This window comes from Mastigoproctus giganteus, chromosome 13, assembly GCF_048544385.1.
Source record: "Mastigoproctus giganteus isolate SK-2022 chromosome 13, ASM4854438v1, whole genome shotgun sequence".
Lineage (NCBI taxonomy): Eukaryota > Metazoa > Arthropoda > Arachnida > Uropygi > Thelyphonidae > Mastigoproctus > Mastigoproctus giganteus.
In genome coordinates, this window is record NC_143587.1 from 106708154 (window position 1) to 106735505 (window position 27352).

The 27352-nt window shown below is 36.1% G+C and overlaps 1 protein-coding gene across 4 annotated transcripts in view; it reads left to right on the forward strand.

Moving 5' to 3' along the window:
• Positions 1 to 12477, forward strand: part of pns (DENN domain containing pinstripe) — a 371641-nt gene extending 359164 nt beyond the window's left edge. For 3 of the 4 annotated variants that reach the window (XM_090388147.1, XM_090388145.1, XM_090388146.1), the window contains exon 27: positions 11718 to 12436. In XM_090388147.1, coding sequence (XP_090244273.1) covers positions 11718 to 11901 — 184 coding nt within the window. In that variant the 3' untranslated portion in view covers positions 11902 to 12436. Of the gene's footprint in view, positions 1 to 11717 lie in introns of all 4 variants that reach the window. The other variant, XM_090388148.1, reaches the window with a different exon arrangement.
• The last annotated feature ends 14875 nt before the right edge of the window (positions 12478 to 27352 follow it).

Consider the following 27352-nt stretch of genomic DNA (forward strand, 5'->3'; position numbering starts at 1 on the left):
CCGGAACAGAAGTTAAACTAACTGTCTGTAATTACTCGTGTCACCCGTAATTTAATACCTTAAGTAAGGTATTAAATTAAGCAAAATTACCTTAAGTAAGGTAATTTTGCTTTTTGCTTGGTGATTTTAATGTTCACAACTCCAGCTGGCTTCCGTTTTCTAGCCATACTGACCCAGCTGGTCGAGATGCTGAGGCTTTTGTAGTTACTAATGACCTTGCACAGATCATTGATTTACCTGCAAGAATACCGGACAATCCTAACCATACAGCCAATACGCTTGATCTTTTTCTCACAAACAACCCTTCTAAGTACACAGTCGAAGTAGCAGGTCCTTTAGGCACCTCAAATCACAACTTGGTGATTGTCTCTTCTCCAGTGGAACCTTTATCTATTCCCAACCTCGTATTGTTTGGCATTACAAGAATGCAAAATGGGATGACCTGCCAGATTTCTCTTCTTTTCCTTGGTCGGATTACTGTTTCAAAACTTCTGATGTTAAGGTTTACTCATCGTGTCAGTGAAATTATTCTTGTAGCAATGGAATCCTTTATTCCACACTCCACTTTAAAATCTCGTCCTATATTTAAACCTTGGCTTTCCAATAAATGTGCTAACGCTGTTCAAGAGAAGTTTCATCTTCAGTTTCATTTTCTTCCTACGTCAAAGCTCGCAACAATTGTGAAGCAATTATTAATCAGTCCAAATTAGATTTTAAACAGGCTAAAAGTAGAAAAGTTCCTTCTTGCCCTAATGGTAGCCGAGAATTTTGGTCTCTTGCCAAAGCTATTGGCTGCAACTTTTGCCCATCTCTGCTCCCACCTCTTTCAAAACCAGTTGGTTCTGTTGTCGCTTCAGCCAAGGATAAAACTGACCTGCTAGCATCCCATTTATCTTCCAAATCATGTATTAATGATTTTGGTAAAACACCTCCCACCATTCCCAACACGTTCCATTCAATGCCTCCTATGGTCTTCAGTCAAAAGGATGTCAGAAGGATTTTGACGAATCTTGGTGCTAAGAAAGCTCCAAGTCCTGATGGTATTTCTCCACTTGTTCTCAAAACCTGTGCTCCTGAACTTACTCCTGTTCTTTGCTACCTTTTTTCACTTTCTTATTCCAAAGGTGTTTTCCCTTCTGCTTGGAAATTTGCTCATATCCAGCCAGTTGCTAAAAAGGGTGACAAGACCCTTCCATCCAGTTATCATCCCATTGCAATTACTTCTACTCTTTCTGTAGTAATGGAGAAATCAATTAACCCCCAACTCTTAAACTACCTAGAAACCGTCTGTCTGATTGACGATCGCCAGTATGGATTCGATCCACTGGTGATATTCTGGTATGTTATCCATTTATGGGCAAATTCAATGGAAAAGTTCGGTGAAACACAAGCAGTAGCTCTTGAATCCCAAAGGCCTTCGATCGTGTTTTGCATAAAAGTCTTCTAAACAAGCTTCCATCTTGTGGTTTGCCAACTGTTTTTTGTAATTGGTTATCCAGTTTTCTCTCTGATTGCTCATTGAGGGTGATGGTAGATGGCTCCCTGTCTTCTAACTTCTCCATTAATGCCGGTGTCCCCCAAGGTTCAGTTATTTCCCCCACTCTTTTCCTCTTGTATATTAATGAACTTCTCCCATTGACTGGAAATCCTATCCATAGTTTTGCCAATGATAGCACATTGCATTCCACTTTCCATTTTGAGAAACCTTGCCCTGCCCAATCAGCTTCAACTTCTCTAATATCTGCTATCAATTCCTTAAATGCCTATCTCCATAGGCGTCTCCGTAGCCAGGTGGGAAGGAGCAGCAGTGCGTAGCACACGCTTCTTGATTAGACCGGGGTTCCAGCCCGTCACCACCAAATACGGAGGATGCGAAAAGGTCAAGGGAACGACCACCGCATATTCCCGGAGCAATATGGCCTTAGTTGCTAATGCTCCTAAAAACCAAATAACAAACAAAGCCCATCTCCAGGTAATTCTCCGGTAGGGCAAAGACAACTTAGTTGATTTCAATCCTTCTAAAACTCAGTCTTGTCTTATATCTTGCAAAAAGGATTCTTCTGCTTTTATGGTTATCTTTGGTGACACTCCAATTTCTAGGCAAAATGATATATATCTCTTTCTGGGATTACTCTGACTTCTAATCTATCTTGGCACAAGCATATTACAAATATTGCTTCCTCTGCTTCTAAAAAACTTGGTTTTCTCTTTCGCTCTCGGCGTTACTTTTCTTCCAAACAGCTGTTCACTCTGTACAAATCGCAAATCCGCCCTACCATGGAATATTGTTCCCACATCTGGGGCAGTGCCCCCAAAACCTCTCTGAGGCTTCTAGATTCCATTCAGAAGAGGGCAGTTAGGTTAATTAATGACTCCTCTCTAACAGAGTTTTTGCATTCGTCCCATAGATGTACTGTTTCTGCTGCATGCCTTTTCTACAGATAGGCATCTGTAGAAATGCCTACAGATGCCTGTTAGGCATCCATGGGCACTGTTCTTCTGAATTGGTTTCTATAATTCCCACTCTCTCTTTCAAAACAGTCCAAACCCATGCTGCTACTAGCCAACATCCATTTATTGTCAAACTTCAAACTCACGGAACTAACTTTTCATTTTCCTTCTTTATTCATTCAACTGCTGTTTTCTGGAACAGTGTTCCTTCATACCTATTTCCTGAAAATTTCAGTCTGCAGCAGTTCGTCTAATGTCAACAAATATCTCCTTTCGTCTTCTCAACCTCCGAACCAAGCACATTATTAAGTACTATCGGTTATAATGCCACTTGTGTTTGAGGTTTTCATTAAAAAAAAAAAAAAAAAAAAAAAAAAAAATATTGGGTTTAAGTTACTTAAACTTATTTTTTTTTTATTTATATATTTATTTCATTATAAAAAGGTGTATGGTATCTTTTTAATTTTGTAGTGATCAATAATTGATGTTTATTTAGTACCTATATATAAATAATAAAATTATTATATATATATATATATATACGCACTATATATATAATTTATTATTAATTGTAATTTTGTTCATAGCTATATTATTGTAATAACTATCATATAACATACTTTTATAAAGAGAGAGAGAGAGAGAGAGAGAGAATATCCGATCTAACAGGAAGAAAATTGGGTAAGGGTACCATTATTAAAAAAAAAAGGTTGAAAACCACTGATGCATGCAATTCAGCTCTCATGACTCATGGGTTTTGCTGCATTGAGTTTGATTATGTAACTAGCATTTTATTTGTAATGTGAGTAAATAGCTGCAATAAGATAACCTCAAATAACGTAACAACAGTCTTTTACTTAAGTACTCAAACATGGACTATGTATATAAAGTGCTTAGCATCATAATACACAGCCATTTCTGAATAAACAGAAATTTTTAAGGTGGCATCGTTTTAGGTTATATCTCATATTGTGAATACCTTCACAACGAGTTGCCATGATATTGCACTACTTCGAATAAGTAACGCTTCACCTAAGGAGAAGACTAATGTTACTTATTCTCAGATAGGTACCACCACCCAGACAGCACCTTTCAGGGCTATTTGGCCCTTCTTCAGTGAGTGGGTAGGTACCCAAGTGATGCAATGATGGCAAAAACAGTTATGAAGTATAACTCCACAATATGAGAGATGCCTGATGGTGTATGATGTATTTAGACTAAGGCGCATTTAGGGCTAGAGCCTCAAGCTGCGAACAAATTTGGACTATGTACTATCATGGCAACTCGTTGTGAAGGTATTCACAATATGAGATATAACCTAAAACGATGCCACCTTAAAATTTTCTGTTTATTCAGAAATGGCTGTGTATTATGATGCTAAGCACTTTATATACATAGTCCAAATTTGTTCGCAGCTTGAGGCTCTAGCCCTAAATGCACCTTAGTCTAAATACATCATACACCATCAGGCATCTCTCATATTGTGGAGTTATACTTCATAACTGTTTTTGCCATCATTGCATCACTTGGGTACCTACCCACTCACTGACGAAGGGCCAAATAGCCCTGAAACAGTGCTGTCTGGGTGGTGGTACCTATCTGAGAATAAGTAACACTAGTCTTCTCCTTAGGTGAAGCGTTACTTATTCGAAGTAGTGCAATATCATGGCAACTCGTTGTGAAGGTATTCACAATATGAGATATAACCTAAAACGATGCCACCTTAAAAAATTTTCTGTTTATTCAGAAATGGCTGTGTATTATGATGCTAAGCACTTTATATACATAGTCTAAATTTGTTCGCAGCTTGAGGCTCTAGCCCTAAATGCGCCTTAGTCTAAATACATCATACACCATCAGGCATCTCTCATATTGTGGAGTTATACTTCATAACTGTTTTTGCCATCATTGCATCACTTGGGTACCTACCCACTCACTGAAGAAGGGCCAAATAGCCCTGAAACGGTGCTGTCTGGGTGGTGGTACCTATCTGAGAATAAGTAACATTAGTCTCCTTAGGTGAAGCGTTACTTATTCAAAGTAGTGCAATATCATGGCAACTCGTTGTGAAGGTATTCACAATATGAGATATAACCTAAAACGATGCCACCTTAAAAATTTCTGTTTATTCAGAAATGGCTGTGTATTATGATGCTAAGCACTTTATATACATAGTCCAAATTTGTTCGCAGCTTGAGGCTCTAGCCCTAAATGCGCCTTAGTCTAAGTACTCAAACATCTAATAAACTACTGATAACTTTGACTATTACTTCATTATAAACAATGAATTATCTTTGCCAAACACACAACAATAATAAAGTTTTAGAGTTCTTTCTTCTGTACCGTACAAAATTGTTTGAAAAACTCTTAAATACAATGCTCTGAGCATGAAATAATTCTTTTTAAGTCTACAATTTTTTTCTAATGTGTTGAGCTTACCCTACTGTCCTATACCATTATACTGTATGGTATCATAAAAAAATAATAATTTTTTTTTACTCACTTCCACAACGTTATATCGAAGTTTTCCCAACAATGAATTACCCTCTGGCTGAAGGCAAATTTCGAATAATTTGTCTTCGGCACATTTTAAGAAATACTCAAGCAACGCTAATTTGAATACTCATACAAAGAGATATAAAACATGAAGTGTAATCTAATAGGCTAAATAATGTGAAAACTGAATACAAAATGCATAGTTTATACTGCTAGCCCTAATGACTTTTGCAGTCATTAGGATTAACAGTATAAAGTGATCATTCACCAAGATTGAAAGGAAAAGCACCAATGTGTTGGTCCTCTGTTTATGTAACAATCAATACATATTCTAAGTATAAAATGTAAATTAAATTACAAATTGTTATTAGAGACAAAGATAAAGTTTAATTTTGAATTTTAGCACACTGTGTATTGATTATTGTTAATCCAACAGAGAACTAGATGAATATGAAAAATAGAAATTAATGTATCATGTCCAAGCCCAATCTGGGTGCTAACTCTGTACACTCACCTCTATTTTTCATATTTGTCTTGTTCTCTTGGATCAAGGATAACACTATGTAACAAAACAAAAAAGTTTGTTTATATTTAACTGTAAAAGCAGTATCGATTCTGTGGATGTGCATCAACTACTGCATAGTGTCTGTGATGTCACTGATTTTTCATGAATTGTTAGTGCATAGCAATCAAATTATTAAGTTCAAATGAAGTTGCTCCAAATTCGATGTGTTTTGTGCACTGAATGCAATGGGGATTTCATTGATCTTTCTGGTGTTAATATATTAGCAGTGGCTAATAGTTTTATGTTTTTTGCAATGGTTATATGTATTACTTAAGTACATATTAATATTGTGATGTATAAGAGCAAAAAACTCATTATATGAAGATTAAAGACTAAAACACTGAAGACTAAAAAACTCATTGTATGAGGACTAATGGCTTCATATGATGAAGCGCCCCTTTTCTTTATAGACCTATTATATAGGTCTGCAGCAGGTAAAGCACAACGTCATTGGTGGCTCCAAATTTGCAGTGCATGAAGCCTGCTTTGGAATACCTATGAGTGGTCAAGACAAGCTGTGTGCACAGCATTTCTGCTGTGATCATTGTAGGTGAACATTAGAGGGATGCTTTCGTGATAATTATGTGTGTACCTTTTGCTATACCTTGAATATGGAGAGAGCCCACAACCATCATGACAACTGCTACTTTTGAGTCATGACATAACTACAAGATTCTTGGACATTCTGGAATAACAGGCAATAAACAGGCTGACCAAGCTGCAAAACCCTCAAACACTTTTTCTTCAAAGCATAAAGTGACATATAATTAAAAGCCTGCAAAACTAAAATGATTCAAACAAGGGGCCAAATATTGGAAATCAAGCCTTCACATGAAGAGATCATTCCTGCCAAGTTACATATTGGTTGCATGTGCACACATGCACGCACACACTGTTTCAGATGTGTTCTCATCTTGGAACTGACAGTAAAGCATATTTTCATAGAATGTCCATTTTATCAAACCTCATGACAAACTATAATGGTTATCAGGTCTCATTATGTACTATAATGAGACCTGATAACCATGCAATTATAAGAGACATTAATGATATTTTTACTTTCCTTAAACTGGCAAACTCAGTGGATCATATTTAATATAAACTTGATAGCAGCAGTGAACCTATGCTGACAGTATGCTGTACCTTCAGACCAAATCAGCTTTGCTGCAGTCCAAGTAAACAATGTCAAAAGGTTGGTTAAACCTGATTTCCCCTTTACAAAACCACATGCTTCCTCCAGAATTTCAATTATAAATGATCCTACACACTTGATCTTTGCTTCTATGATTTTTCCTACCACTGAAGTCAGACTGACTAGTCGGTACTTATCTACTTCGCTCTTACAACTGCCTTTATGTATTGGTGATACATTAGCACTTTTCCAATCCAGTGATGCTCTTATAATTAACCTTAATGGTTCCATGTACTCCCTTGCCATCTCCCTTAAAAATTATTATATATATTTCATTAGCTCTAAGAACCTTACTTACCTTTAGTGTCAAAAGTTCTAATTAATAATCTGAAATTTCAGTATTGCTTATTTCATGCTTCTCAGCTTTGCTTGCACAGTTTCTCCTCCCTGTGAAGGGCTCTTTTGTCTTTTAAAGAAGTAAATTTTGTATGTTAAAGTAGACTTTGGATATGGTAAGCATGCATTAGCAAAGATCAGATGTGACCAGTTTATAAATGAGGTGTGTGGGGACACTTCAAGATGTGGGGATTCATCATGCCCTCTTGCTTTCTCTGCCTCTGGAACAGCAGGGCAGTACATTGGCACTACAGGAGATGGGAATGGTCTGCCAGAATTGATTTGCAGCCTGGTACACAAAATGTAGTATACAATCCCTTGGTCCTAAGAAACAAACTTACTTCTGCCACTCCATGTTAAGCTGGGACTGGGAAATTTGTAAAAGTGCATACATATAAAATCTGTATTTCGAATGACATAGAAGAGAAAGTTGACGTGTATTTTTCCACTAGTAAAACAGATCTTGGCTTTACAAGAACTGTAATACAAAATGACTAATGATGAAATGCCTGGTAATTGTTTCATCTTGTAGTGATGGCTTTCTTAACATTGAGTGAAAATCATAAGGAACTAGTTGAAAAGTTGATGGAAATTACAGAAAAATTGGCTGGGGTGCAGAATGTTAATCAAGCTCCATTGCTTGCAATTTCATCTGGATTTCTTCAGAAAAAATAAGGTGTAAAAAAACTCCTAACAATTTTAGTGAAGAACATGGGCAGAGATTCCACCAGGACATATAGTCAATGGAGAAGAAATATGGAGGAAGGTGGGATGCTATGGTGGATGACTATATCTGATTCTTAGTTCAGTAGTTCAGGATTATCTTATTGACCACAAAAGACAAACATTCAATGTACATTTTTAAGAAAAAATTTTTTGTCTTAACTTAGAAGGGTTTGTACTCTTTGATTTGTTTTTTTTTTTTTTTTTTAGCTCACTGTATTATTGTATAATTAATTTCATTTCACTGTGAACCAAAGTCATACCCAGATTCATGAAGAAACACCAAGTACTGCAGATTAACAGAACTTTTTTAAGTTACATAGTGTAATCAATGTGCAGTATACTAAAACGTGCACTTTGCAAGTATATATGTGTTGTGTATGGGCTCTGTAGTTTATGCACATACATTTTGAAGATTGTTTCAAATAATATGTTCATTTATGTATGAATTGCCTAGAAGTATTGAGGTAGGTGCTGCCATATCTTATCTATTTCCAACCATAGACAATTTATTTATAATGGATATAACTTTGAAAATCAGAAAAAAAAGCTTGCACACGTTAGCTTCATTTGCGAAGTGATTTAGCATTAGCATTCTAGGGCATATTATGCAAGAAAAAAAGCTTATATAGCATCAATCAAAAAAAAAAAAAACCCACCCCATTTCACCCATCCATTCACTCCAAATGTTTGTCTAGTTCTGCCTTGAACTTATTTAAGTTGCTGACAGAAGTTTGTTCCAACTCTCAACCACCTACTGGCTAAAGGAGACTTTCTGCACAGCTATTCTACAATTGTCTTGCCTCAATTTCAATTCATGCACCCTCGGGTGAGTAATCTGAGCAAGAGGAAAAATCCCAGATATGGTCACGGAAGTTATGTCTTGTGTCTTTCGATGTTGTCTCCCTATATACAAACGTGCACATCGAAAACACGCTACTAGCTCTTAAAGAACTATTAACTAAAGATCACACTTTGACAAAATGTACTGATTTAAATGTTAATGACATTTTAGAGCTCACATCACTATTACTTAATGCAAAGCAATTTAGATTTCAAAATAATATATATGAAATTTTTGGCCTTCCTATGGGCCTCGGTATCTCATTCCCTCTATCCGAAATCCACCTCACTTCTATTGAAGGAAAAGTACTTCAACCTTTTCCTCTTGGTATCAAATTGTATATGAGATACGCAGATGACATCCTTTTAATAGGTAATAAAACAACTATTGACACTTTATTTAATACAATGCATGAGAGACTCAAATTTACCCTCAAAGTAGAAACTGATAATAAAATTCATTTTCTAAATCTCACTATATATAAAATCGGTACAATTTTAGGCACCAAATTATATAGGAAGAATTCACATACAGGGAAATTCTTACATTACTACTCGCACCATCTTTTATACATCAAAAAAGCAGTTCTTTATAATCAGATATATAATGCTATTAAATATAGTCACACACAAGCAGATCTATCCACAGAATTGCAATACCTCACTAAAAAAATTATCGATAGGAAATATCCATTAAAACTAATAAAAGAAACCATTACTAAAGTCCATAATAGTATTAATAGTCCTGACAACATTAATAACCATTTGAATAAGAGAAATAAATAAATGTCCTTCCATACCATCAACAATATGCTAGACGGCTTCAACAGATTTTTATGAATACAGATATCAAGTTAATATTTACATCTTATAATAAATTAGGTTCTAAATTTAATTCATACAGGACAACATATGAGTATATGACACAGGATTATAATAACATTAGATGTCAATCAGATTGTCAAGCATTTTACATTGGTAGTACAACAGCTAAATTTGGGACTTAAAAAATTTATAACACACGTGCCTTCTACCACTTGAATAGCTTCAAATATAATTTATCGGGTATAGAATTAACACAACATGATTCAAACTTGTAATCATAACCCACGCATTGATTCGGCTATTACAGTAGTTAAACCGAATTCTAGTTATAAAATGCTTAAAAATGAGGCTCTCGTCATTGAGTGGTTTAAGCACTACACATCATTCAACATATTAAACATGAAAGTTCCAATCAACTTCTCCCCTATTTTGAATTTTGCACCTATAAAGTTTCCACGTGCACTGAAATGCATTTCGGGAACTTAACCAGTATATGACATACTTCGCATGTTCTTCTCTTTCCACTAAAGCTAACTGAGGACTGTTTCAAAAGTCGCTCGTGCGCGGCTGTTAGATTTTATCTTGTTTTAATACATGAATTTAATAAGAAACTATAGAATGGAATGTGCACTTTCCTTTCTTAGGTAAATTTTAACACATTTTAAAGCTCATAATTTTTAAATTTTTTGAAATTCATAATTTACACTAAGTTACGAATAGCTACTAATCGGAATTTAAAAGTTTTGTAACTACTATGTACCTGTTATAAGTTTCAATAAACCAAGCTGATTACTATAAGGTGAGTGCTGAAAATTATGCTACGCTATGCTTATGATCTAGTTGTTACATCACAGCACATACGAAATCCTTAATATATCATCAGTCATGTTTTTTTTATGTAATTTAATTACCCTTATGAATGATTTCTAAGTAGTACATTAAGAGTGCTCTGCAGTTTTTACTGTAGTGAAATGGCATTAAAATAGTATTAGTAAAATTTTTCATATAGATTTCATCCTACTGTTATAGCCTTCTCTCTGTCAGGGTTTGTGATGAGTAAGAATGTAACATATCACATTTGCCAGGTAACAGCAAAGCAAAAAAAAATAAATAAAAAATAATAAATAACCAGCTCAATGAAGGAATTCTTGGTTTGAGAAAACCCATATGGATAGCATGATTGTCAATAAGTAGGTGGGCATCCACATTCATTATCTGTTGTAAAGTTAAAGGCAGTACAGTAAACCTTTGATTTTATGGATCTCAATTTAATCAGCTTTGAATTTAAAAAAAAAAAAAAAAAAATTCATTGGCATGAATATATTTTGACTGTGCTCATAAGATAGGAAAAATTGGGGGGAAGTTGTGAGTCATGGCAACTGACACCGTGTCGTAATCTGTCTATGGATACGCATACTATCATATTGTTAATTTCTTATCTGTGCTCTGTTTCTTTATTATAATCTCACTTACAGTATTTCATCATGGCCCGCCCCTAAGAAAAGAAAGCATGTGCATCTGAGTGCTGTGCAGAAATTAAAGCCATTAGAGGTCATTAGTTATCATGATTTTCTTCTTCTTTCTATGCTGTCATTTTCCACATATTTGAGGAATATGCTGTGAAAAACAAACAGATATAGTGAAAAGCAAGACTAAGTGTAAGGGGTTTTTAAAATTGTCTGAAGATTGATCATAATCTCCACTTTTGGCTTCTTAGCTCCAACTCTGAATATAATTTTTCCAGGCACCACAGATTATGGTAAATTATCTTAAACTATGTCTCAACCAATAAAGTCAAGGTAAATAAAAAGTTTTTTATTGTTTATTTTTATTTCAGTGTTTATAATACATACACATACAAAATAACTTAACTGTTTAAATTTACAATTATATAAGGTACAAATGGCCTTGAAAAAAACTTTTCATTTAATGGATATTTTACAATAAAAACCACCCCTCCTCTCCATTAGTCCATAAAATCAAGGATTTACTTTAATAATTATATAGTTAAGGCTCAATCATTAGTTATCGTGGTTTTCTTTTTCTTTCCATGCCAGATCAGGGTATTAACCTTGTTTAATTTACATAAGGTGGTACTAAACATTTTGAATATTGCTTTAATACAATAATATAGAGTTCTGCCATACTTTACTTTTTCAGTTGCAGTATATAAATGTAAAATTAACTTAAATTACTAATAAAATTGAGTTCACAATTTTTAATTGGATACATCATCCGAAATATTCATTCTTTTTTTTTTTTTTTTTTTTTTTTTGTGTAATTCAGGGATCATCTCCTTCATCGAATGCTGCTGCATATTGCTTCAACACCAGTTACCTCCAGTATGTATGAGGAACAGTCATTTCTTAGAGATCCCAATTTAGTTACATTCCTTGTTCAAATTCTTGAAAGCCTTTCTGAATTCAGCATATCTCTAGAAGCCTCCCTTACTAAAGGCATTGAAAGCTGATATTTGTATTTTAGTGAGACTGAAACTTGTGTACAAAATAACAATGGATATCACCTCTGCTTTTGAAGTTGTGTATATTGTGAAACTCCTTTTCACAGTAAGATAGGGGGAAACTGTTTTATGAATATATGTGAGCAAGAAATTATTTAGGATACTCACAAGAGAGCCATTCATAAAGACTCAAGTATTAATGGATCATGTGTACAGAATTTTGCATACTTGTACAGCAACAGAACAGGTGTTCAGGTTGTGACAATAATTTATTTTGTATCATTCCTGTATGTATAAAACCTAAGCAGCCAGTGCAATAATAAATAACATAAAATTTTGTGATCTCATTTTCATGGCTGTAATGTATAATATACACTGACATGTAAAAAAGAAAAGAAAAAGAAAAAAACTTCTTTTCACAACTGACATACCTGTCATTCCTTTTATAGCAGTGTTCTCAACCATTGGTCCATGGACTGGTGCCGGTCCGTGGCCTTCTTTCTGTTGGCCCATGGAATTAGGACAATTTAGAACTGCTAGTCTACAAGTCCGAAAAGGTTCAGAACTGTTGTTTTTGTTTTATAGCATATGATTGCCATTATCATTATTTTTGTATATGTGACTATTTATTATTCTTTGTTAGTGTTTGTTTATAGAAATAAAACTTAAGAATGATAAAATATACCTTTTCAGTTCAGTGTTAATGTGTATATTTCAAGAAATGCTGTATAGTTGTTTTATTAATGTATGAACTCTTTTAATATTGCTCATTTTTAAACATAATTGGCCCCTTGAACCAAGAAATCATTTTTCTTCATCAATAAGGCAGAACAGTATATTACTAAATATCTTGTAATTTTTTTATGATCAATGCAATTTGTGATTATTTCATCTCATTGGAATCTTTATCTGAAATTTTATCAAACTAAAATTTATCTCATTCGTGAGTATAAGCAGATTCATGAATATATTAGGATCATAGTTTGCTGTACCCAGTGTATCTCATTTGGTATATAATTTGAAAGAAAAAAGTTCACTTAATGTATTTTAATAAAGGGTACCTATTTATGTGAACATTCTAGAAAAGTTCCTTAAGAGTTATTTTTGATTATTTATCTTACTGTAGAGATGTTTTTGTCATTTAAAAACAAGTTTCCAAAACAAAAATAGAAACATGTTTAGTTTGCAGTTCTTTTACAAAGTTTTTAATTTTTTTATAAAATCTTTTCAAAATATGCTATTTTCTGTCTGTTATTTTTATGTATTGAATTCCACAAAACATTTACAATCTTGTAAATCTCAGAGGAGAATTTTAATAAATAATAAGTGAAATTTATAGAGTATTACTTAGAATAAGATTAAAGATGCTTGTGTCATGCAGGGCATGATGACATACATGCATGGAAAGAAATGCATGAAATTTATGGGTAGCACAATTGGTACAATCGCTATCCTCTCCATTGTTGGGTGGAAGACATGAGTTTGAATCCTGTCAATGATGTGAGGAAGTTTTATGGATCATTTTCACATGGCTGAGTTAATTTGTATGTGGTAAGGGTAATGTGGTTTTTCCCTCCTGGAAACTTGGGTTTTTGTCCAGAAAATTAACCACAGAACATGCAATTTACAGACATATACAGTGCACTATAGCCTGAAGTGCTAATGCACCTAAAACCCTATAACATAGCATATAATGCACATGCATTACATGGCATGTTGCTGAAAATTACCAAAAAAAATCAAATATTTAACGGAAAGGGAAAATATTATTAGCCGTATGGTGCAAGGAAGCCTGAGGATTATACTGCACCAGCCAAAAAAAAATCCCCCGAGTTACCCTGAGAGAGAGAGAGAGAGAGAGAGAGAAGTAGAAAGGAAACACCAAGAAAAAGAAGAATGATATCTAGCTCAGGACCCTGGGTCTTCCAAGCCCATACTCACCAGATGTTGAGCCCCTGGGAAAAATATAATTAGAATAAAGAGAGTAAACAATTCTGAAGAGACCTATTGGAAAGAAGGGCCTTTGTGATATATGCCATTTGACCACTTTTCAGTCCCATTACCATTTTTATTAATCTTTATTTAGTGTATCTACGAATACTGTATAATGGAATAAATAGAATTATAAAAAAAATAGGTAACTGTAGAGAAACAAAATGAAAAATACATAGCCAACTTTTTTTTTTTGCAGTTGCACAAAACTGCAGAGACATGCACAACTACTCCCATGTTTTAGCAGTTGGCCATTCTCCCCACCTGGTGGCACATGTTGCAGTGAGAACTAGTAAATGTGATATTCCAGGTTTGCAACGTGGTCCCTATGAAGTACTTGGTGGGCCTAGGCAAGGGATGTGAACTGCAAATGCTGTATTTAAGGTGTACCAAGAATGAATGGATAGTGCAGCATTCATCAGGCCAATGGCAAGTGCCCAGACCTATCAGTGGTCATGGTGAATGTAGGCTGGCCAGCCTTGTGGAAGCCAATAGATAAAATAGTGGAACAGAGGACCACGGATTTTACAGGGGATGATCAGTGAGTGCCAGATTAAGATACGGCTAGCAGGGCTCTTGCCCGCAGTGGCAAATTTTACAAATCATGAAAAAATATATATACACCTAATTCTCTTTTTACACGATAGATACGTTCCTGAAAAATACGTGTAAAAAAAATTCGTGTAAAAAAAGACATTGTATTTATGGAAGAAAAGAAGATTGGTTCCGGATCTAAAAAAATCAGTAAAAATAATTAAAAAAAACACATAAAAATATTCATTTTAAGCTTATTTTATTTAAACAAAATACACATGTAATAATATGTAATTAAAATGTATTAAAATAAATTTGTATGCATATGAAATGAAAAAAAATTCTTCATGAACAAAAAAAATCTGTTTTACACATAAAAAGATTTTATTCATTTTCACTTTCTGATAATAAACGGCGCATATGTTTGCGTACGACTGGAATATCACTGCTATCACTAGAAATGTTGTGGACATCGTCTTCTTCCTCTATTAATGAAATTCTTTCTGTGATCTCTTGAGCAAAATTAGCACGAGTCTCCTCTGGTGCTGATGTTTCACCGGTTTTACGAACGAATTCAGTTATTAATCGTTGTGTTCGTGTTTTGGTTAGGCCGTTATATAATTCTCTGTAAGAGGCTGTCAACAACTTCAGTTCACGTTGAAACTTCCCAGCGCGTTCCACATTAGGGTCATTTTTGACAAAATGATTATCTAATTTTCTGGCCAGTTTCAGACCTTCTTTTATTAAATCTGCATTTAGAACAGGATCATTTTCTTCATTATCACTACGTTCTGTGGGATAAGGAGTCCCAAGGACAACCTCTAATATTTCATCTTCGCTTAGGGCTTTGTCGGATAACAATTCATCAATATCTTCAAACGATAGATCATCGAATCCTTCTCCACCAATTTTGTATGCCATTGTAATGATGTTGGGAAATTCGGTCGTATTAGGGATGATGGGATCTTTGCTTTTTACACATTGTGGCCAAACCGCTTTCCAACACGCATTTAAAGTTGCTGGTTTTAATTCAGTTAACGCTAATCCAACTTGATTGATACAATCCATAATTGAGAATTTCTTCCACACATCAATGATTGTTAGTGTTTCATCATTCAGTTTGTCCAAAACGTGTTGGAATGTTCGTTTTACGTAGTATGTTTTAATTGTCGCAATTATACCTTGGTCTAGCGGTTGTATCAAAGATGTAGTATTAGGTGGCAGAAATAAAATTTGTGTGTTTGGGTTTTCCAAGACAGGATGGCCGGGTGCATTGTCAAGAATCAAAAGAACTTTAAATTCGAGACCTTTCAAATTCATATAACGTCTGACTTCTGGGACGAAACATTTGTTGAACCATTCTGTAAAAATAGTAGTGGTCACCCAGGCCTTCTTGTTTGCCATCCAGTGAACAGGCAGTTTATTGATATCTACACCTTTCATTGAACGTGGGTTTAGGGCTCGATTTACCAGCAGTGGTTTCAACATACGATCTCCTGAAGCGTTGGAGGAAAATAATAACGTCACGCGATCCTTAGCTACCTTAAAACCACCAGCAGTTTTCTGCGATTTGGCTACATACGTTCTGTTGCATTCGTTTCCAGAAGAAACCAGTTTCATCTGCATTCCACACTTGATCAGGAGTGTATCCTCCATCTTCAATAATTTTTGCAAGTTCCTGCTGGAATACTTTAGCAGCCGATTCATCTGCAGATGCAGTTTCACCTTTAATTTTTATATTATGAAGAGCATTCCTTTTAAGAAACCCTGTCATCTAACCTGTACTTGCAGAAAATTCATACTTTCTGTTTAACTGGGATGAAGTGCTTGGCTCCTTTTCTTTAATCTGTCTGTAAATTCTTAGTGCTGTTTGCTTGATGGCATTTCCATCTACTGGTACTCTTTTTTGTGACTGATCTTCTATCCATATTACCAGAGCCTTTTCCATTTTTAAATTGACAATATCTCTTGTATATGATGATGAATTAACACTTACTTTTGTTCCAGAACATACGAACTTCCTAATTGCAGCTTCATTTTTCTTAATAGTTCTTACGGTAGCTTCATGTACACCAAAATGCTTTCCTAGAGGCGTAGCCACTTGTCCAGTTGCAAGACTATCTAAAATTTGAATTTTAAGTTCTGGTAATAGGCGAATTATTCGACATTATATAAGGGCTACCGAAAAATATCTCAGTTATAATTAATAAAAAAAGGTATGAAAAATTTGTAAACTTACAATTTATTGACTATTGGCAAAATTAATAAATTTATATGTGCACAAATTTCACTAAAGATTCTTTCACTTTGAAATAGAGCTTACTACTACATGTCTTCCGAAGGTACAATGCACGAATACCGTAAATGTGCACCAAATTCAATAAAAACGTTGATGATTCATAGATACCTAGACGTACACATTGGTAAGCAAAAGCACGCGTTTCAAAACGCACACACTAGCTGTTATCCAATCTATTGGTACGTGTAATATAGAAATGATACTAATATGCCACAAATAAAAAAAAAATTCTTACAATTTAGGCAAAAAAAAATTCATAGAAATCGTGTTAAATCAAAATGACTCGTGTAAAAAGAGAATGAAATATTTATTTTGAATTCGTGTTAAATCAAATTCGTGTAAAAAAAGTTCGTGCAAAAACAGAATTAGGTGTATATATATCCTTAGTAAAGGGGTGCCGAAAATCTTTTTGCCTGGCGCACAAAATTACCTTGGTCCGGCACTATAAGCTGTGGTGTTTTCAAGCCTACAATCCAACAAACCTTCCTCTGTAGGGGCCTTTGGAGTAGGCTTCCACTCAAACTATCCATGCTCGTGGCCACCCATTTCCAATGGTGCCTGAAGTTTGCATCTGAACAGCATCACTGGACCATTGGTGACTGGAAAAATGTTGACTTAACACATAAATCACATTTCCAGCTGTGTTGTGTAGATGGTAGATGGAGAATATAGTGAACGGGAGAGGAATCACTCCAATATCCTGATCCAAAAGAAACAGGTAATGATAGCTCTTTGGTATGAGATGTTTTCCTAAGAATCTTTTGGATCCCTCAACCCCAGACCACACACTGAATGCTAAAAACTACCTATCCATTGTGGCTGATCAGGTACACCCCCTTCATGGTGACTCTTCCCAGATAGCACAGGTGTTTCGGCAAGATAATGCACTGTGCCAATTTCCGGTGTATGAGTGGTTCAATGAACAAAAAACTGACTTCCAGGTGCTGTGTTGGCTGCTGAATTCACCGATATGAATCCCATAGGATAATCTACAATTATGTGGATCAACTAGCATTTGGATCCTCTAAATGCCAGTTAGTGAAACTTAAGCAGCTACTTTTTTGCAATTCTTTTCTGACTGCTCACTGTGGGTGATGGTAGATTTTGTCTTCAAACTTTCCACTAATGCTTCCTCTAATATTAATATTCCCCAAGGTTCAGTTCTTTCTCCCATTGCCATTGTGGTAGCACAGTTGGTAGAATCAGTCTTCCCCACACCAGATGGAAAACACCTGGATTTGAGTCCCAGTGATTAAGAGAGGAGTTTTTATGGGCATTTTCACTGAGTTAGTCAGAAGAACAGTGGTTATAATTATAATCCACCTCGCATCAACTGAAAAATGTTCTTGTTCAAATCCCGTCAATGACACCAGTAACTTTTATGGTCTTTTTTTGCTTTGTGGCTGAATTACTTTCTGCCAAAAACTTGGGTTTTTCGTCCAGAAACCGGCGAGAAAGAACACCAACTCGCGGACACAATATACGTTTGGTGGATGAAATTCTCAGATAACCCTAATATGACGAATTTTTTTGGGTTTTTTTGCCACCAAAACTCTAGTTTCTGAACTATTCAGTTGAGGACAGGTTGATTAATGATCCATCCATTACAAAAGTCTCCCCTTCAGTACAATAGACGTTTATGCTTCATGCATTTTCTATAGGTGCTTCCTTTTTTCTGAATTGGCATCAGCAATTCTCACCCCCCACTCTCTTCCAAACAAGTCTGAACATATGCTGCAGCCTGTCAGCATCTATTCAATGTCCAACTCCAAACTCAGATCCATTTTTTCTTTCTCATTAATCCCTTCCACTTTGATTTTCTGGAACAACCTTTCTTTGTATGGGTTTCCTAATAATTACATTGTACAGAAATTCTAGTCTAATGTCAACTCAACAAATATCTTTCTTAAATATACTAGTACCTATGCACAGTACTAGTATCACAGGTTCTGATACCTTTCATGTTTGGGGTTTTCATTAAAAAAAATCTGACACTAAGATTAATTACTATATTTAATAACCATTCATATACCACGTGAAATTAATAATAGTTTATTAAGCTAATCGCCCAAACTGCTACATTTAAGATGACGTTTCAGGCATCTTACTGATACCCATCATCAGACCATGCTGTTAGGGGTAGAAAAATAGGATTACAAATTTGAATTATATTACAATAATTATTAATTTTGAATTTTGTCTAGAGTACAGTATTAAGGTTGAATTACTGTTACAACAGAAAACATATCAAATTAAGTAAATACAAAAATTCTTGTTGACAGTCTGCTACTTACCGATGCTGCCAGAAACCTGATGTGCATACTGGCAAGGGGTACTGCCAACAGTTAATTTATAGGTGAAGGATTAGGTCTATTAGCCAATAGAATGTTGGGAGTTTTTCTATCCTGGATCAAGTGGTTCTTGTATAGTGGAAGACTTGGATGACTTTGCTCCCATGCTTGAATCATCACTGGTTGTGCAGGCTGATTCTATGGGTCTGGAGGAGTTTGTATGTGGGCTGCTCTTCCGAATATTGACTTTTCTTTTCCTGGTTTTTCATTTCTTCTATTGTCTTGTTGAAAAGGTGGAAATATTGTTCAATTCGACTCCTTGTTTTCTATTAATTTGATTGCTAAATTTTCTTCTGTTGTATTTGTTTTTGTAGAGAGGATTCTAGTGTTGAAATCCCATGTGTCACCACACTGGAATGAATGCAAGGCTATGTCGGACATTAGGATTCTTCCATATTGTGCAACTTTTTTATGTTCTATGATTCTGCAGTTGTCTTCTGTATGATTCTCCTGTGTATGTACCCCTCCCTACAGTCTATTATATAGATAGGACCTCTGGTTGTAGGGGTTATTGTGCTGTTGTTTTAAGATCTGCTTTGGGTAAAGTGCCTGCCTGGCAACCCATAGGTCGCGGGTTCGATTCCTGCCTCGGGCTTGGATCAAAGTACTGCAAAAACCTTGTGAGGTACATTATGGCCACAGAAGCCTATGCGCCAACAACTACCAATAAAAAAAAAATTAAAAAAAAATTAGGATCTGCTTGATGGAGGCCAAACTTGAAAAAGGTGGTGATACCAATTTTTTGAGCTTCGTTTGCTATTTTTCTGCTGACTGTTGATATGTAAGGTATGTATATGGGTTCTTTTGTCCTTGCTGTGTTTGGCGCATGATAGCCTTAGATGCTGATGCGCCATTAAACTTCCAATAACCAACCAACCAACCTTGCTGGGTTTGGGTTGTGAAGGTCTAAAATGTCTTCTATTGCTCTGTTATTAACATGTAGAGGAAATCCATTCTTCAAGCAAGCCTGGTTGTTTATAATTCTTGTTGGAGGTTTTCTTTACAAATTCTGTAAGCTCTGAGGAGGAAAGACGTGAAAACATCGATTTTTGTTGAGAAGGGATGAGAGGATTTGTAGTTTAAGATGATCCCAGTGTCTGTAAATTTCCAGGGCTACTTCGGCCATGTGCATGATTATAACAATATCTGGATAAATCAGCAACTCTGATCCATGAGGTGTAAGCTGACATCTGGGGAAAAGGGAAACACAGTTGTTCATTGGCAAATATACAATGGAAAATGTTTTAACATGAAAAAATATTCTGATCCCGACAAAATGCTATTTGATGTCATTCGTTTATTTTTTTTAACATGAAACAAAAAACCCTTAACATGAAAAGATTTCATCTCAGAAGAACAAAAAAAAAATATACCGGCTGCCACCTTATCACTAAATTTTTACTGTTTATGACTTTGACTCAACTTTCTGTGGACTAGGCTGACATCTGATAAACAATATGTGGACAGTACAAGGACGCCGCACACCAGCCTTATAATTTTAAACAAATGGGATTATCTGTTGGCGGGCAAAACATTTCATTTACTCTTGAAGTGAGTGACACATACTGTATAGAGTGGTGAATTTCGTGTTTAGTAAAAAATCCGTAAATTTATAATTTACGGATTAATAATGGAAAAATCACCATTAATAATGGAAAAATCAGGGTGTAAACAAAGTGCTATTTTGCTTAAAGTTAAAATGGAGTCGCTTAAAGCAGTAGATGGAGGGGATTCTTTGAAACGGACATTTGTAAAAAGTTCGGAATCGCTAACACTACATTGTTGGCAATCATAAAGAACAGAGACCAACTTACTTCAATGTTTGAGCCGGAGAGGAAACGGATGAGAACGGCCAAACACGAAGATTTGGAGGCTGCATTACTTGTTTGTTTCAAACAAGCTAGGTCTCAGAATGCTCCAATATCGGGACCTCTATTAATGAAAAAAGCTGATGTGTTTGCAATTGGGGATTGAATTCACTGCGTATCCAGGCTGGTTGGAACGTTTCTTTTCTTGAAACGGCATCATTTTTAAAAATGTTTGTGGTGAAGCAAATCAAGTTTCGCCGAGTATGACATCGGATTGGCTGCAGTCTACATTGCCCACAGTGCTTGAAGAATATAGCATGAGAGTTGTCTTTAATGCCGACGAAACAGCATTGTATAAAAATGCTTTCATTTTTATCCCTTTTGGCTTGCCTATAAGATGCAATCTTTGCTTCAAGATCCCCTATACTTCTGTCACTGCCTGTATGTGTAAGACGATCGGGAGAAGGCTTTGTTTTACTTTCGTTTTCTGTTCTCTGGTTGCTTCTACTGTCACTTTGTTCCTCAGTCCACAACAATTAGAATCGTTCACAGACATTCATGTAGAATGGTTTTTCATCCTGGTCACGGCACCAGTGCTCCACAGGGTTTTTCTGTTATAGTGTAGTGTGCTCGCTGGACAACGTTCACTGTAAACCATACGGCTTCAGGGCAAGATCAAACAATGTTCCAGAAAGCTCTTGTGTTCTATATGGTCAACTAGTGGTTTATTTTAGGACTACATCTCGTGTTCTCAAGATCTATTCTGAGACATGGAGAATAGATTTGCAACATCAAGAAGGCACTGCGTTCTCACTCTGAAATCCTGGAAATTAGATCTTAAGAGTGTCGCAAAATTATGGTTCTTTCTCTATAACTTATGTTGTGGATTGTGTGTGACTAGAGAATGGCCGTGAGGCAGAAGTAAACAAAACACGATTTATTAACATAAACATATCGTATGGGATAAATGCATATCTTACAGAATAATTAGAAGTGGTAATTTAGCTAATAATAATAGAAAGTGAAACTCAATACTCTTCTACAATGGGCCTATGAATTAAAATGTCTGTGTTAAATGTGTGCTATATGGTTTATGTTCTTTGTGTAATCTTTGGCCGTTAAGCACTGCTCGTGCTCTACGGAATCGATAAACATCTCGCTCGCTGTCCGAGTATTTAGGTATTAGTGCAAAATTGACACATGAGTTTAATAATAACTAATAGTACTACTTTTAATAATGGGTCGCATTGATAATATATTCTAGGGTCTTAGTGCGATAAAAAATAGACATTCATCATGGCGTATATCTAGGAGGAGAAATGTCTGTTGGACTAATTCATTAGGTTAACTATCAAAACTAAGGTGGACTTACCCATAGACTTCTGGGTTTCATCAGGGGGTGATAATTCAAAGCAGCAGTCCATCGATTACGATTTGCAGGAACGTCTTGCTTCTCCTTTTCTTTCTGACTTTCCTGATGCTCTTCATTTTCCTCCCTTTCTCTGCTTTCTTCTGTCTTACATCTCACAACCACCAACCCTGTGTCTCCACTACGACTACTCTTACACGATGACGACCCCCTTTTCTTTTCCCCTTGTCCATATATATATATGTCCCCCCCCTTTTAAGTTCCCCGGACTTGTATTGGTTTACAGGTCATTTTGCACTGAGAAGAAAACGACTCATCTTGGAGATCTGATACAGCCAAAGATGGAATTTATGAGGAAAAAGAGGAACTTCGCATCTGCATGGGGTGGCATTCTCAGACTGTCCAGTCATATTCACTAGATCTAAAATCTGTTCATTTCTACCTATTTCCAGGTTATTCAATCACGCTCGCTACTAACTAGCGGACATGTAATGGTGGTGTAATGTTTCACGACTGCTTTCTCTGGTGCGGTGTCAATTGTACATGCGAAAACGAAAGTAAAACGCAGCCTTCTCCAGATCGTCTTACACATACAGGCAGTGACACAAGTATTGGGGGTCTTGAAGCAAAGGTTGCATCTCATAAGCAAGCCAAAAGCGATAAAAATGAAAGCATTTTTATAGTTGTTCTATCACTGCTTACCCGATAAAACTCGTTTAAGGAACAGCAGTGCTCTGGCGGCAAAGAGAGGATAACAGTAATGTTGGCTTGCAATTCGAATGGACCTGAAAAGCTGCCCTTATTCGTTATGGGGAAGAGCATGAATCTGCGCTGTTATAAAAATGTAAAAAAAATATCGGTTGGGTGCATGGCAAACAAGAAGGCACGGATGACTGCAACAACATTTAGTGATTGGCTTTTGAATTTAGATAAGCGTTTTTTACGCAAAAGGGAAAAGTTGCCATGATTGTTGATAATTATCTAACTCCCTCTGAAGAGATTAAAAGCTATAAAGATTATATTTTTTCCTCCAAACACTACGAGCATTTTACAGCCTTGTGATCAAGGCATAATACAGAATTTGAAGTTTTATTACCGAAAACAATTGCTAAGAAAATATTTGGCCGCAATTGAAGCAAAAGAAGATTTCTCTGTCAACTTATTGGATGCATTGAATATGTTGTGCACTGCGTGGAATCTTGCAACACCAAAGACTCGAAAATTGTTTTCGTTATGTGAGATTTTCCAAAATGCGATAGTCTCAAGACAATCAAGAAGCTGAATTGACATTCAGTGAAATGATTGGGCATATTTCATCTCTTTTAGAAAATTTGGCATCTTTGGTGAATTTGTCCCAGTTAATGATACTAATTTCTGTACAGCGCCGATTTTAACAGATAGTGATATTTTGGATGTCGTTCAGCCTACAGAAGTGGATCCTGTGGGTGAAGATGATGATAATGTAGACAATGACATTCATTTGTTAGTTCCTGTTCCTAACACATCAGAAATGCAAAAATAGATAAAAAGTATATGTTGTTATGTTGGTTTTTAGGAGCATTAGCAGCTAAGGCTATATTGCTCTGGGGATATGCGGTGGTCATTCTCTGACCTTTCTGCATCCGATGGTAACAGGCTCAAACCCCGGTCTAATCAAGAGGCGTGTGCTATGCACTGCTGCTCCTGCCCACCTGGCTAAGGAGGCGCCTAAAAAGTATATGCAGATATTTAGATATACATATGAGTCGTGAAATGAACCAAATGATGGACGATATGGAACAATTTGTAGATAAGATGAAAAATAACACAGTGCAAAAAAATATCAGATTTTTATACAAAAAATAACATTTTTTAAAATTTTTACATATTGTATGTGTTTTTTTATCTGATGAAGTCAATGAACGTGCTTTTGTTTGTAAAATTCCTCCATATAGAAAATGTTAACTTGTTTAAACTTTCTATCTTAGCTTTTTGATTATTACAACATCAAAAACATTGGTGAGTTACTATACCATACTACCCGGTGGAAGGAGGGTGTTAGCATTTTGATTGTTTCTTTAAAGGGCACGGGTGGCCTTTCGTGAATCTCACAAGGGAGTCTAAATTTGTAATTTTGCTACTGTCGCAATTATTTTCGGACTTCGTGAATTCTTGCCACCTTAAAGTATCTTTCTTTCCCATCTTCCTTGTGGTCGAAATTTTTTTGCAGTCCAGATTACTACCTAGAGAATCGGTTATTGATTCCATTTAACATCTGCTGAGCTGATGGAACCAAAAATGACTTAGTGTGCCTTATCTGTTGACGATTCTTGCACGTGTCTTTTCCTACTTCTGAGTGTTTTTAACTGTCGAATTTTCTCTATACTGAGAGAAACATTTTCACGGTTTTCCTCCATTGCATAAAAATACGCGATGTGATGAAAAAAATACCCATGTGTATTGTGGCTGTAAATTTCAATGTCATGAACAAAACCAAACTACAGTTATATTAGGGTCTCCCGGTAATTTCTTACATATTGCCATGTGTATTGTAGCTGTAATCGCCATGTGTATCGTATCTGTAAAAAAAAAACTCCAGTTTCTGGGGAGGGGGGGAGAATCCTTGCTATCTACGCCTGAGACATTAACTTAGCCACAGAGTGAAAACAAACCCATTGGAGTTTCTCGCATCAACGACGGGATTCAAACCCGGGCCTTTTCCACCCGGTGTGGGGAGAATGGTGATGATACTACTGTGTTACCCGCGCAGTCGTTGTCGTGAACAGTAACAATTATGATCCATTGTTTTCATATGACTTTAATGCTCAAACCTCTAAAAGATTACGACAATTGAAGACTGTAGATGGCTCACCAGTAAGACATGCTTAGTATACTCAGTATCAAACAGTTTTCTGCCAGAATTATAGAATTTGGGTCATGCCAGGCTGTACTTCGTGATATACTGCTGCTAATGCAGGTTGCAAAATAAGATGATCGGGTTCCATGTGGTTTGCCAATTTGACATGCCTGATCTAAGTCTACAAAACTCTCAAGTCCTGTGGCTGCTTAAATTGTTCCTACTGGTTGAATTAGTTTTTCTCGGGTGAATTATTTTTATTGCCAGAAAATTGCGTTTTTCATCCCGAAAACTAGTCAGAGCAATTTTTACAGTTACTAACACCTTAGGGCTTAATTGATTTGGCCCAAATTCTAAACACCCACCAAACTATACATGCACCCTGGTCCCAAATCTGAACAAAGAGGAGTTCCCCTCTCAATCCTAATAAGGAGAACTCAGTAGCTCAACACTGAACCCCTGGCCTCTAGTTCCGGCCTGCCTTGGCCCCTTAAACTCCCTCGAGGGCTTCTAGACATACCACCTCTGTTTAAATGCATTCTATAAATTCCTGATACCGAAGAGCGTGGGTCACTCTTATAAAAATCGAAATTATCTTTCACACTTGGATCGTATTTCATATCTAGTGCTTATCTATGCAATAATTCTGGCAATGAATTAACATCAACGTTGAAGACATGCCATTACGAACGAGGGTAGCAGAAAAGTTGTCTCGAAAACAGCCGATGAATTCATCAGCAGGGCAGTTCATATGAAACGTAATTTTGTTCATTGCATCCACTTTACAAAGTTCTTGGAAACAATCTTCAATAAGTAATAACAGTGTTGGAAAGCCAAAACTTTTTGGTGTCCCATTTTGCATTTGATGTGTTCAAAGCAAAATTTTCCGCTAACGCTTTTATCGCATCGTGGTGGGCTATAACGGTTATATTTGTTTTCTTAAGAGTTTCAAACTGAAGTTCAAAATTGTCCACGAGGCCTGCCATTTGAAAGTTCGGTCCCTAACAAGCCCTCGTGGGTAGCAGTGGATATAAGCACCATTCTGCCTACACAGTTAAGAAAATCCGAGTTCGAATCCCCTCAATGATGCGGGAAGTTTTCATAGGCTTTATTCACAACTTGGCTGAATTAGTCTGTCTCACTCACTATATAACATATATATTTTTTATGGTGCAATAAAGTCTAAGCTGATGATAGCTGGTTTTTTGTATGGTTTAGGCACATCGTCAACTTAAGCCACATCGATTTGCTGTTTGCTGGACGAAAAACTCGAGTTTCCAGGAGAGAAAAAAACCCTGTTACCTGAGACTGACTAACTCAGCCACGTTGTGGGAAAGGCCCAAAAAATTCCTCGCGACATTGACGGGATTCGAAATCAGGTCTTTTCCACCCAGTGTGGGAGGTCGGTTGTTATACCAATTGTGATCATTGACGCACCTGAAACCCTACAACAACAGCCATAACTGCAAGAATATTTTCGTTTACTTGAGCAAAATTCCCACTTGCGGGAGCATCTTCACAGAGTATTTCTTTTGAAAAGCCATTCATACCTTCATGTGAAAGGGAAGAGTTTCATGATCTACCAAACTGCGCAAAGAGCTGCAAAAAGTCTAAAAAATTGATAAAAATTCATGGAATCACATACCTAAGTCATATGGTTGGGTTTTAGTAGCCAATGCTTGGAGGGGAGGGTCAGAGCGTCCGACGGCTAATACTGTAGTGTGGTATGTGCTTGGTTATCTGGCAGGGCGGTCCAGAATTTATAATTTTGCCATAGTTCATGAAGGTATACGTATTTTCTTCAGAAATCGTTTTCATAGCCCAAATATGATAAAAATTCACAGCCCAAATTTCATAGCCCCTGTTCTTCAAAAAAAAAAAAAAAAAAAAAAACACAGATTTTTTTCGCAGTTCTATCGTAAATTGAAGAAGAGCAATTGGAAGTTATGCTACATCAAGGGTATCATTTCACTGAACTGCAAAGAAAGGAGAAACCAATACTGCCTCGACATGAAAAAGAAAAAAAAAAAAGAACATTCTTGTTATATTCCAAGATGATATAGATGAGAAGAGTTTATAGTAATTTTGCAATGAATATTATAAAAAAACCAAACTTTTATTTTTAGCCACCCGAATAATTAAATTCATCTGCCATGCTGTGTGTCTTATGTCTGTTAATTGCTTGTGTTCTATGGTCGATTTATCTATTTTGCTGGACGAAAAACCCCAGTTTATGGGGGGGGGGGAGGAACCTTGCTGTCTATGCCTGAG